The sequence below is a fragment of the Nerophis ophidion genome, linkage group LG04 (assembly GCF_033978795.1).
Source record: "Nerophis ophidion isolate RoL-2023_Sa linkage group LG04, RoL_Noph_v1.0, whole genome shotgun sequence".
Lineage (NCBI taxonomy): Eukaryota > Metazoa > Chordata > Actinopteri > Syngnathiformes > Syngnathidae > Nerophis > Nerophis ophidion.
The window spans coordinates 59,690,002-59,703,602 of NC_084614.1; the positions used below are offsets into that span (position 1 = coordinate 59,690,002).

The 13,601-nt window shown below is 37.7% G+C and overlaps 1 protein-coding gene across 2 annotated transcripts in view; it reads right to left on the bottom strand.

Moving 5' to 3' along the window:
• LOC133551663 (gamma-aminobutyric acid receptor subunit beta-2-like) overlaps positions 1-13,601 on the bottom strand; it is a 128,949-nt gene that overhangs the window by 13,209 nt on the left and 102,139 nt on the right. For both annotated transcript variants that reach the window (XR_009806543.1, XM_061898612.1), the window contains exons 6-8: positions 9,610-9,747; positions 5,642-5,794; positions 904-1,148 (exon numbers count right to left, since the gene is read on the bottom strand). Coding sequence is in view for 1 of the 2 variants with exons in the window: in XM_061898612.1 (XP_061754596.1) it covers positions 904-1,148; positions 5,642-5,794; positions 9,610-9,747 (536 nt within the window). In the remaining variant the exon portion in view is untranslated. The remainder of the gene's footprint in view (positions 1-903; positions 1,149-5,641; positions 5,795-9,609; positions 9,748-13,601) is intronic.

Sequence of the window (13,601 nt, forward strand, 5' to 3'; positions counted from 1 at the left end):
CTTTAGTGTCCAAGGCATGGGTAACTTACACATCTGTGAAGGCACCATTAATGCTGAAAAGTACATACAGGTTTTGGAATGACATATGCTGCCATCTAAGCGCCGTCTTTTTCATGGACACCCCTGTTTATTTCAGCAAAACAATGCCGAGCCACATGCAGCACGTGTTACAACAGTGTGGCTTCGTAAAAAAAGAGTTTGGGTACTTTTCCTGGCCCGCCTGCAGTGGAGCATTATGAAGCGTAAAATACAACAGTGGAGACCCGGGATTGTTTTACGACTGAAGCCCTACATAAAACAAGAATGGGAAAGAATTCCACTTTCAAAGCTTCAACAATTAGTTTTCTCAGTTCCCAAACGTGTATTGAGTGTTGTTAAAAGAAAAGTTGATGTAACACAGTGAACATGCCCTTTCCCAACTACTTTGGCACGTGTTGTAGCCATGAAATTCTAAGTTAATTATTATTTGCAAAAAAATAAAAATAAAGTTTATGAGTTTGGACATCAAATATCTTGTCTTTGTAGTGCATACAATTGAATATGGGTTGAAAAGGATTTGCAAATCATTGTATTCCGTTTATATTTACGTCCAACACATTTTTCCAACTCATATGGAAACGGGGCTTGTACTATGTGGATTGGTATGCTAAGGCTTAGCATACCAATCCACACAGTGGAAACATTAAAAACATAGTTTAGTAGCTGAGCTCTGTTTTTTTATTTACTTCCAACTTTTGTTTGCCTGAGAGGCGTTTACTGCATATGGTGTAGATGTGAGCCAATGTAAATCCAATCTTTTGTAATTTCGTGATTTCTCACATGTTTTCATTGATATTACAATGATTATTTTGGGTTACATTTGTTTTTTTTTGGTTGATTTTGGAATGTCACTGCCCATCTTACTTTGTTTGGATCCATCCTCATCTTTTCATTGTTGGCTGTAGCCGTTTTCTCCGCAGCCCTCTTCTGGCGCTGAGGACCCTTTCCGAAGAAGATGTAGTTGACCAGCGCGTACTCCAGGAGGGCCAGAAACACAAAGACGAAGCATCCCATGAGGTACATGTCAATAGCTTTGACATATGGAATTTTGGGGAGGGTTTCTCTCAGGTGGGTGTTGATGGTAGTCATGGTCAGCACCGTGGTAATACCTGAAAAAAAAAAATGATCACAATAAAAAAAACAGACGATTTGCAATGATTGAAAAATAAATGTTGTGGTTTATTCCAACAATACTTTATGGTTGCCTATTTATCTTGTCAGACTTACCTAAACAACTTTAGACCTTGCTTTGGGGGATTTGATAATAATATGCTTTGTTTAATTCAAATGTCAAACTTGGTCTTGTTCATTAGCAGAGAATTATAACTGAGAAACGTTTTAGTTGCTTTCAAAGGTTTTAAGATGTTTTTTTAGTTAGATTGATCTTGCATTTAAAGTATCTTCCAGGCTTATGAATGGATTTGAGATTCCCCATAGTTGTATAGGCCGTATGTTACAATGTTGTCCCATGACCGTCAGTTAACAATCACCAAATTATTAGACATCTGCCACAGAGCTTCCAGATGACCATCACCAAAAAAAAGAACAATCTGCAAACAAACATGTTAATGCCGAAAATCATTGTCAGAATAAAGCTCCCTGAATCTCATACAGCTTGAGGGGTGACTAAACGTTTTGCCAACTCTGCTGACCCGTTTCCATTATGAGGCATTACCTTTTTCTTTTCATTAAATCCCCTAAATGCCCCTGACCACCGCCCAAGCCCCAAATCACTAAATGCAGCTCAGTCTTCAATCAGCGAAATTGCCTTGTCGACTAGAGCGAGGAATGGATGGATGGATGGATGGTTGGATGAAGCTGACTAGGGCAGTGTCAGGTCAAAAGAAGCTAGGGAGCACTCAAACAGGTAGAGTAAGCTAGGAACCACTTAAGAAGTGTTTTGGTTTACATAATCGAGTCTGACGGTAGAAATCCTAGTAAAGTTAAGAAAAAATAGACATGCTATCCATTTTAAAACTGTATTTTTTGGGTATTTATTAAAAACGTGGGATCTTTTTAAAGTCTAGATCAATGGTTCTTAACCCTGGTTCGATCGAACCCTAGGGGTTCGGTGAGTCAGCCTCAGGGGTTCGACGGAGCCTCTGCCGCGGGGATCAAGACACACCCAACTCATCGTAAAAATTAAAACTTTTCCCTATCGGCATATTATGGATACCCCCGAACAATGTTCCCTCTAATTTCCATCTGATTTACAGGGGTGTAATTTGTTGTGAGTTCATGCACTGTGTTGGTTTTGTTCTTTGGACAAGGTGATACTCATGCACGGTTCATTTTTGTGCACCAGTAAAAAAACATATAATCTTTCACTAAAGAAGGGTTCGGTGAATGCGCATATGAAACTTGTGGGGTTCGGTACCCCCCACAAGGTTAAGAACCACTGGTCTAGATTAAGGGTCCTCAATCACATTTTCCAAAAGACATAATTTCTTTGGGCTGTCACTGAAAAAAAAGATATATAATTGTAATAATGCACATGTGAATAAAATATTATTTTAGTGAAAATTATCATAATGACACATTAGCATGTTATTTACCTGAAATGATTTGAACACAGGTATCCTTGTTCAGAGAGCAAGCGTCATTACTCATTACCCAGCTGGGTTGCATATGATGTAACATCCCCTTTTCTTCTTTGCGGCTTAATGCACACAATGGTCAATCAGCTTGAGCGTACCATTAAAACAAGTGAGTGTGGGTGTAGAGTTTGAGGAAAACATTCCATATTACTTTTCTATTCTTGAGTGTTACAATCATTCGAATAGAGAGATAGGAAATTGCTTTCATAGAGTACCGAAATAAGTGGTTCATTAATTAAATGAAGTCAGGGAAAAAACTAAAGAGCGCCGAAGGAAATGGCTCTTAAAAATGATCCCTTTCATCATCTTGTGGAACACAATAAGACCGTGCTCGTGTCTGCAGCAATCACTTTGTACAATGTTTTTTTGAACATTAGATTTGTTTGAGAAACCTTTTAGTCTCTACTATATTAGTCATGTTTAAAAGAAGAACTAAATGTAAATAAAGGACAATAGATCACATCAGTTTATGTTCTTTTTTTTGTGGTTACTATGCCTTAATATAACTATGTAGACCAAGTTGTGCAAATAAACTAATGTCATGTTAAGTCTTACTGATAAATTCTGATTGTTGGTACAATACATCATATTTTTGCTGCCAATTTTCATAATATAAACTAAAAAGCTAAGTTGTTGTTGTGCAGTAAACCAAAGTGCTTCATTTGACATGATGACCATGTAATAGCGTATTTGATGCTATTTGTTAGCATCAAGAAAATATCATTAATAGTATTAATAAACTAAATGAATAAACCTCTCGTAGGCTCAACAGCATACTGAATCTTAATACCGCTAGCCAACATTGCTGAACAACAGAGAAATATACAGCTAAATATTGAGAGAAAATATGAAATTCACGCTATAAAAACAACTGTAGACATGAATTGTAAATGGGAATGATATTTGTAGCAGGAAATCAACTGCAAACAAACATATAATTTTCTCATTAGCGTCACCATCACAGCAGGACAACATTCGTTATGTCAATCAAAAACAATACTTACCAATGCACAAATAAATCCAACATCGTCTTTTGCGGATTAATGCTTATATTTGTCGACCCTTCCAGATGTAAAGACATGATCTGCCACCAACTTTTTCTTCTTTAAATCCTTGTAAGTGTCCAAGGAATTGAGGTCAAGGCGAGCAGTAACGTCTTGGGGACGATGAAGGGTTCAAATCTTTCAACAATTATTTTTGTAAAGAGTGTATACATCCACTCCATCCCATTTGAAATATTTGCACTGATGCAGGTAAATAAACCGTAGCCTTATTGGACTCTAGAGCATCACCTGAAACCCGGAAGTGCCTCAAGGTCACCTAGTGGATTCCTGGTTCAAATGCAATAAGCTCTCACTTAATGTAAATAAAACAAATGTTATTCTATTTCGTTCTAATAAAAACCGGACAAATACTGAGCACTGCCATATCAACATCAATGGGCAGGAAATACAGAGAGTATACTCCACAAAATTCCTGGGGGTCATCACTGACGAATACCTCAATTTCAAATGTCACATTAGCCATCTGTTTAACAAATTGTCCAAATATGTTGGCCTGTTCTTTCACCTTCGGCATTATCTTCCTCTTTATGCTCTACTTACCTTGTACAAAACTCTCTTTGAACCACATCTAAACTACTGTAATATCATCTGGTGTAACACCTTCCCTACCTACCTTCACAAATTAAAATCCATGCAAAAGAAAATTATACGGGCCCTGTCATGGTCCAAGTTTATTGCCCTCACTTGTCATCTATTTCATAAATATCATCTCTTAAGACTGACAGAGTTCAATATTCATCAAAATTCTTGTTTAACCTATCAAGTCATTTACAGGCTGAATCTTAGGCTCTGTAGCTTGGTTCCTATCTACCATCCCCAGCATGCCCACAACACTCGTAACTTTGATCTGATATTAGGCAAACATCGTTTACTGGCTTGTATCGCTCACAGTGTTGTATGCAGGGGACCAAAGATTTGGAACAAGCTTAATGAGAGCCTCAAAATGATGTATCCATTCTCCAACTTTAAAAAGAAACTAAAAAATTACCTATTAACCACATATCTTTAATGCCTCATGTGGGGTAGACTACTGTTGGGTTTTGCATGGTTGAATGTATGTATGTATATGTATGCTTGCTTTAGTACTATTAACTTGTGTTTATCATATAGCGTTGTTGTTGTTTTGTTTTTGTTTTTTGTTTTTGTGCTTGCTACCATATTTGATCTTTCCATGTATATATTGTCCTTTGGACCCCCTGTCAAAAGCTTCTTCTAGCTTATTTGGGGGACCCTTTCACGTGCCAACATCTTCAAATGATGATATTCACCACTTTTATAAATGTTATACTAATAGCAACCCAGGTATGTGCCACTCTTAATTTGTTTCCTTTATTATTTACCTATCTTTGGTAAAAAAATTTATACTTTCATTTTTTTGATATCAGGTTGAGCCAACATTGTCATGAAATTGCATATGTTATGGTCATGGGTGACAGTCAATAAATAATTAATCAAAAGATAAATTTAAATAAACTCAATTACTTTGCCGGCATCAATAACTTGCCAAATGGTTTGTTTTTATCATCTCTCGCTTCCAAAAAGGGTGCAAGAAAGTTCACTCTGTGCGTCGCTTACAACCTGACGGCAATTAGTCATTAGCAGAATTGAATGAACAGAGTGAACCCTTTCTGTCAGTCATCCACAATCTTTGCCCATCAACACAATACAAAAAAAAAAAAGAGTATGCCAAATTTGTTGGAGAATGATGGCAAAAAACGACACCAAAATAAACTATGATGAACGCAATAGATCTAAAACAAACCATTCGACATAAATTTTCCAATCGGGGAAGATATTTATAGATATATCAGTACAATTTAGAAACATTACTGTTTGACAAACATTGTTACAGGCATTGTCGAGCAAAATCTTGCTAAATTTCAGCTGAATGAGCATTAAAATATCGTTTTATTGTGTGGTTCCAGCATAGGACTTACTTACCTAGAGCCACTCTGGCGGCAGATGCATCATAGTTGATCCAAAAGGAGACCCAGGACAGAATGGTGATGAGGATTGAAGGCATGTATGTTTGCAGGATAAAGTACCCGATGTTTCTCTTCAGCTTAAAACTCAAAGACAGGCGTGGGTACGATCCTGCAAGGAAGGAAGAATCAGTGCTTCATCATCTAATCTATCTTAAAGTAGGCGGTTCAGTTTTTGGAGTTGTCGTGTTCAAGTGTTTCAGATGCGCTCGTCTTAGATTGTTAAAGTGGGAATCAGTGACAGTCATGATGCAGCAAATATAAAGTTTCAGATGGAAAACAACAGCATGCTTTTTAAGAAATTGGATAAATTTTGGTCACCAGTGTCTTTGTCTGAAATACACTATATTGCCAAAAGTATTTGGCCACCAGCCTTGACTCAGTATGAACTTTAAGTACCATCCCGTTCCTAACCCACATGGTTCAATATGATGTCGGTCCTCCATTTGCAGCTATTACAGCTTCAACTCTTCTGGGAAGGCTGTACAAAAGGTTGTGGAGTGTGTTTATAGGAATTTTCGACCATTCTTTCAAAAGCGCATTGGTGAGGTCACACACTGATGTTGGTCGAGAAGGCCTGGCTCTCAGTCTCCATTCTAATTTATCCCAAAACTGTTCTATTGGGTTTAGGTCAGGACTCTGTGCAGGCCAGTCAAGTTCATCCACACCAGACTCTCTCATCCATATCTTTATGGACCTTGCTTTGTGCACTGGTGCTTAGTCATGTTGGAAGAGGAAGGGGCTCGCTCCAAACTGTTCCCACAAGGTTGGGAGCATGGAATTGTCCAAAATGTTTTGGTATCCTGGAGCATTCAAAGTTCCTTTTATTGGAACTAAGAGGCCAAGCCCAACTTCTAAAAAACAACCCCACACATAATTCCTCCTCCACAAAATTTCCCACTCAGCACAATGCAGTCCAAAATGTACCATTCTCAATGCGCTCTCCAAACCAAGACTTGTCCTTCAGATTGCCAGATGGAAAAAAGTGATTGATTACTCCAGAGAACGTGTCCCCATTACTCTAGAGCAGGGGTCACCAACCTTTTTTAAACCAAGAGCTACTTCTTGGGTACTGATTAATGCGAAGGGCTACCAGTTTGATACACACTTAAATAAATTGCCAGGAATAGCCAATTTGCTCAATTTACTTTTAATAAATAAATATATATATATATATATATATATAAAAAGGTATTTCTGTCTGTTATTTCGTTGTACATTTTTTTTCTTTTTACGGAAAGTTTTTGTAGAGAATAAATGATGAAAAAAACACTTAATTGAACGCTTCAAAAGAGGAGAAAACGGGAAAAAAACTGAAAATTATATTTTAAAACATAGTTTAGCTTAGATTTCGACCCTTTAAAATTCAAAATTCAACCGATAAAAAGAAGAGAAAAACTAGCTAATTCGAATCTTTTAAAAAAAAAAATTAAAAATAATGTATGGAACATCATTAGTAATTTTTCCTGATTAAGATTGATTTTAGAATTTTGATGACATGTTTTAAATAGGTAAAAATCCAATCTGCACTTTATTAGAACATTTAACAAATTGGACCAAGCTATATTTCTAACAAAGACAAATCATTATTTCTTCTAGATTTTCCAGAACAATTTAAAAATAAATCCAAAAGACTTTGATAAAAGATTTAAATTTGATTCCAAAGATTTTCTAGATTTGCCAGAATATTTTTTGGGAATTTTAATTATAATAAGTTTGAAGAAATATTTCACAAATATTCTTCGTCAAAAAAACAGAAGCAATAATGAAGAATTAAATTAAAATTTATTTATCATTCTTTTCAATTAAAAAAAAAAATCTTGAAAATTGATTTAAATTGTCAGGAAAGAAGAGGAAGGAATTTAAAAGGTAAAAAGTGTTTAAAAATCCTACACTCCTTTTTAAGGTTGCATTTTTTCTCTAAAATTTTCTTTCTGAAAGTTCTAAGAAGCAAAGTAAAAAAATAAATGAATTTATTTAAACAAGTGAGGTAGAAAATGGATGGATGGATGGAAGTGAAGACAAAGGCTTTGAAATATTTTCTTAGATTTTCAAATTCAATTTGAGTTTTGTCTCTCTTAGAATTAAAAATGTCGAGCAAAGCGAGACCAGCTTGCTAGTAAATAAAAAAAAAAAAAAAAATTGAGGCAGCTTATTGGTAAGTGCTGCTATTTGAGCTATTTTTAGAACAAGCCATCGGGCTACTCATCTGGTCCTTACGGGCTACCTGGTACCCCGGGCACCGCGTTGGTGACCCCTGCTCTAGAGTCCAGTGGAGACGTGCATTACACCACTGCATCCGATGCTTTGCATTGGTCTTGGTGACGTATTTCTTAGATAGCTGCCAGGCCATAGAAACCCATTCCATGAAGCTCTCTGCGTACTTTACATGGGCTAATTGGAAGGTCACATGAAGTTTAGAGCTCTGTAGCAACTGACGCTGCAGAAAGTCTTTGCACTAAGCGATTCAACATTTGTTGACCCCTCTCTGCCAGTTTACGGGGCCTACCACATGGTGGCTGAGTTGGTGTTGTTCCCAAACTCTTCCATTTTCTCATAATAAACCCGACAGTTAACTTTGGAATATTTAGGAGCGAGGACGTTTCAGGACTGGATTTGTTGCACAGGTGGCATCTACTAAAAATTACACGCTGGAAATCACTGAGCTCCTGAGAGCGGCCCATTCTTTCACAAATGTTTGTAGAAACAGTTTCCATGGCTACGAGCTGAATTGTATACACCTGTGGCCGGGCCAAGTGATGAGGACCCCTTATTGTGATCATTTGGATGGGTGGCCAAATACTTTTGGCAGAATAGTGTATAACTACTAGTACATGGAAAAATGTTGCACAAAAGGCCTGACAATTAAACTGAATTGCAATTTACTTAAAAGTCAGGCAGAGACAGCAACGAGCTGAAGGGACAAGACTACATTAAACACCACAGAGAGTATGTGAGACCATGGCATGGCTCCCCTATTTAATATTGTTAAGTTAAGCATGAGTCACCGTAGGTTTAAGTTCATACGGTAAGAAAACACTGCAAATTAGAAATTACACAACAAAGCCACACAACTATATGTTATTCATGAGATGAAATGACATTGGCTCTCCTTGGATTTAAACTTGACACTTTGGATTGGATATATGCCCAAGAACACACAGGATGCTGATGTTTGCAGCTTCGAGCCATCTCAGGGTGACTCCTTCCTCTCTGCCTTTGACAGCGTATTAAAAAGGGAATCCCCCCCGCCTCACCTTAAATTCCAGTAATGGAACCAACACAAACATTTATATAAATTGAGTTATGTTGCCTTGTAACCCTTTTACATAGGACAGGTAACTTTTGACTGTGCTAGTATTATTATTCTCATTCATTGCTCAGGCTACCTGGGAAAAAAGGCAGAACAGCTGTCCTGTTTACACATTGCATGCTTGCACAACCGACTCATGAATATGAAAAGTGTGTAAGACATGAATATTTCAGTGTATCAGACAACACTCTTTTTGTTTATTGCTTTTAAATAAGTCATGGTGTTTTACGTCTCAGAGGGTAGTCCTTGATATAAACCCTGTATGAATGTTTTCGTCCTGACATGGTATAGTACAAACAATTAGTGGATTTTTTATTTATTTTCTCAGATCCATACATGCAACCACTAAAGGGAATTTCCCTGCTTGCACAATAAGGATGTTCAGAAGTAGTAAAAAGTTGCATTACAATCATTATTTATAGCGCTATTACTTTTTAATCATGCAACAAACTGCATTAGTTCTGGCGGTTCTGCATCAGTAGTGTCTCTCAAATCAAAAATGCATCCGTACAATCCACCTAAAATCTTTCTCGATCACTAAATCTACTATTTTACCAATCAGTTATTACAGTGTTCCTATTTTCATTATTGCTAATGCTGTTCAGACTCATCACCTGTGGAAAAGACAACGTTCTTGGAGATGAGCTTGTGATCCACAATGGAGAACTGTGGCAGTTCAATCCTGTCCACCCCCGTCACAGCGTTGTTGCCGCCCCGCCAGTAGAACTCGATGTCGTCTGTCGTATAACCATCTGAGACAGGGTACAAAGGTCAGGAATTACTCTAAATACATTTTTAGACCATTTTTGTCTCTGAAATCAGTGTTTATTATGCCTTTCATCCCACAATTCTGTCCTCACAATTTTTGAAATTTTTGACATATTTTTACATTGTCTCCTGTTTGAGAGAGTTCACTCAAATATCAACACTGTCTATTCATTGGAACATCTGGAGGTTTCAAGTTTCAAGTTCAAGTTTATTCACAATACCATATAACAATTTCAATAGCAGTGAACATCATCAACCAAAGATGTTGGTACGTGAAAAGGTCCCCCAAATAAGCGAGAAGAAGCTTTTGACAGGGGGTCCAGAGGATAGTATATATACATAGAATGATGAAATATGAAACATGGTAGCAAGCACAACAACAACAACAAAAAAACAAAACAAAACAAAAACACAACGCTATATGATAAACACACGATAATAGTACTAAAGCAAGCATACACATACATACATACATTCATTCAACCATGCAAAACCCAACAGTAGTCTACCCCACATGAGGCATTAAAGATAGGTGGTTAATAGATAAGTTGTCAGTTTCTTTTTGAAGTTGGAGAATGGATACAGCATCTCGAGGCTCTCATTAAGCTGGTTCCAAATCTTTGGTCCCCTGCATACAACATTTCGAGCGGTACAAGCCAGTAAACGATGTTTGCCTAATATCAGATCTAAGTTACGAGTGTTGTGGGCATGCTGGGGATGGTAGATAGGAACCAAGGTACAGAGCCTAAGATTCAGCCTGTAAATGACTTGATAGGTTAAACAAGCATTTTGATAAATATTGATCTCTGTCAGTCTTAAGAGATGATATTTATGACATAGATCTTGAGTGGGGGCATTAAACTTGGACCATGACAGGGCCCGTATGATTTTTTTTTGCATGGATTGTAATTTGTGAAGGTAGGTAGGGAAGGTGTTACACCAGATGATATTACAGTAGTTTAGATGTGGTTCAAAGAGAGTTTTGTACAAGGTAAGTAGAGCATAAAGCGGAAGATAATGCCGAAGGTGAAAGAACAGGCCAACATAATTGTATAACTTGTTTAACAGATGGCTAATGTGCCATTTGAAATTGAGGTATACGTCAATGATGACCCCCAGGAATTTTGTGGAGTACACTCTCTGTATTTCCTGCCCATTGATGTTGATATGGCAGTGCTCAGTATTTGTCCGTTTTTTATTAGAATGAAATAGAATACAATTTGTTTTATTTACATTAAGTGAGAGCTCATTGCATTCGAACCAGGAATCCACTTTCACAAGCTCTGAATTGTCAGTTACTTGTAGATTGTGTAGGCTCCTGTGTGAGGTAAACACATTTGTATCATCAGCAAAAATTATTTTATGAAAAGTTTCGGTCATTTAGGCATTTCCCGTAATGAGACATTTCAATTAAATATGAACATTGTCCCTATATTGAGACATTTTTTAGACGGTTTGGTTACTTCCCTTATCTGGAGCATTGCAGCATATTCTGGCATTGCCTCCTTATTGAGCCATTCCAATTACCGTAATTACCAGGCTGAGCAGCACGCCTAAAAATAAGCCACACCCACCTAATTTTTGGACGAATTTAATTTGTACATATATTAGCTGTTTATTAGCCTCAGGTATACACATTGAAAAATGAAATAATTACACAGGCACTTGTGTTCATTCATATTTGTAACAAATCAGTGCCTAACAGTGTATGCAGTAGCCTACCAGTCGTCGTCTTTGTCACGCAGCGGTATGGCCTTTCGGGGTGTGGGGATGGCGCGGGTGATTGTCGTTCTGTTCTGGCCTGATTTTCCTTCTTTAAAGGGGAACATTATCACCAGACCTATGTAAGCGTCAATATTTACCTTGATGGTGCAGAAAAAAGACCATATATTTTTTTAACCGATTTCCGAACTCTAAATGGGTGAATTTTGGCGAATTAAACGCCTTTCTGTTTATCGCTCTGGGGCGATGATGTCAGAACGTGACATCACCGAGGTAATACAGCCACCATTTTCATTTTCAACACATTGCAAACACCGGGTCTCAGCTCGGTTATTTTCCGTTTTTTCGACTATTTTTTGGAACCTTGGAGACATCATGCCTCGTCGGTGTGTTGTCGGAGGGTGTAACAACACTAACAGGGAGGGATTCAAGTTGCACCACTGGCCCGAAGATGCGAAAGTGTCTGCCGCCAGACCCCCATTAAATGTGCCGGAGTGTCTCCACATTTTACGGGCAATGACAGACATGGCACAGAGATGTATGGATAACCTGCAGATTTATTTGCAACGATAAAGTCAACGAAAACACAAAGGTGAGTTTTGTTGATGTTGTTGACTTATGTGCTAATCAGACATATTTGGTTGCGGCATGACTGCCAGCTAATCGATGCTAACAAGCTACGCTAATCGATGCTAACATGCTATTTGCCGGCGTTGCTAAAGCAGACATGGCACCGAGATGTATGGATAACCTGCAGATGCATTTGCAACTATATTACGTTTCCTTCTACCCACATTTAATGCGAAAAAAACACTTACCCATCGAAGGATTTAAGTTGTTCCAGTGTCACAAGATAAGAAAGTCCTGATCGTTTGGTCCGCACATTTTACCGGCGATGCTAACGCAGCTATTCGGCTATGCTATGGCTATGAATAGCGTCAAAAGCTATTCGCTAAATAGTTTCAGTTTCTTCTTCAATATTTTCATACTACAACCATCCGTTTCAATACATTCGTAATCTGTTGAATCGCTTAAGCCGCTGAAATCCGAGTCTGAATCCGAGCTAATGTCGCTATATCCTGCTGTGCTATTCGCCATTGTTTCTTTGTATTGGCAGCACTGTATGACGTCACAGGAAAATGAACAGTGTCTTTGCAGAGAGCGAAAAAAAGGCACTTTAAAGCTTTTTTTAGGGATATTCCGGGACCGGTAAAATTTAAAAAAAAAACTTCAAAAAATACAAAAAGCCACTGGGAACCGTTTTTTATTGTTTTCAACCCTTTTGAAATTGTGATAATGTTTCCCTTTAAAGGCCTGGTCAATCGACTTTGGGGCTGCGTTGTAAGCATTCTGTCGTGATTTACCCATGATGGAGAGTTCATAATGCACTAAATCAGCGGTCCCCAACCACCGGGCCGCAGAAGAATTTTTTATTAAATCAACATAAAAAACACAATATACACTTACAAATAGTGCACCAACCACAAAAAACTCCCTTTTTCATGACAAAAACGTCCCTTTTCCATGACAAAGAAGAAAAAAAAAAGAAAAAAAAAAAAGGACCCCTCCCCCCGGGCCGCAGGACAAATTATTACGCGTTGACCGGTCCGCGGATACAAAAAGGTTGGGGACCACTGCACTAAATGACTGAATGATTGTCTGAGTATGTTTGGTTTACTATTTCATTGGTCGACCTTAACCGGTTCTGCAATTTCATTGGTCTGATGTGACAAGGCTGAACAAAAGGTTATGGATTAAAGTCCCGAAAGCATGATAAGTATGAACATTGTTCCTTTAACGAGACATTTGCGAGTTAATTATGATATTTCCCCAATTTAAAATGTTCATGTTCCCCTTCTTAAACCTTTGCCGAAAATGTCTTTGATCAGGGTATTTCACATTTACTTTTGTAGGACTTTTTGCACAAATTTTGACAATTGAAATTACTTTAGGTAATTTCCGGACATTAACAACATTTTGAACCCTGCGCTTAATACAGTTCTGCTGCCAATTCATGAATTGTTCCCCGGTTCAAAAGCTTCACATGCTACCTTTTCACATCAGACGAATGAAATTGCACAGGGGGTCAAGGTGGACCAATTAAATTGTTGACATT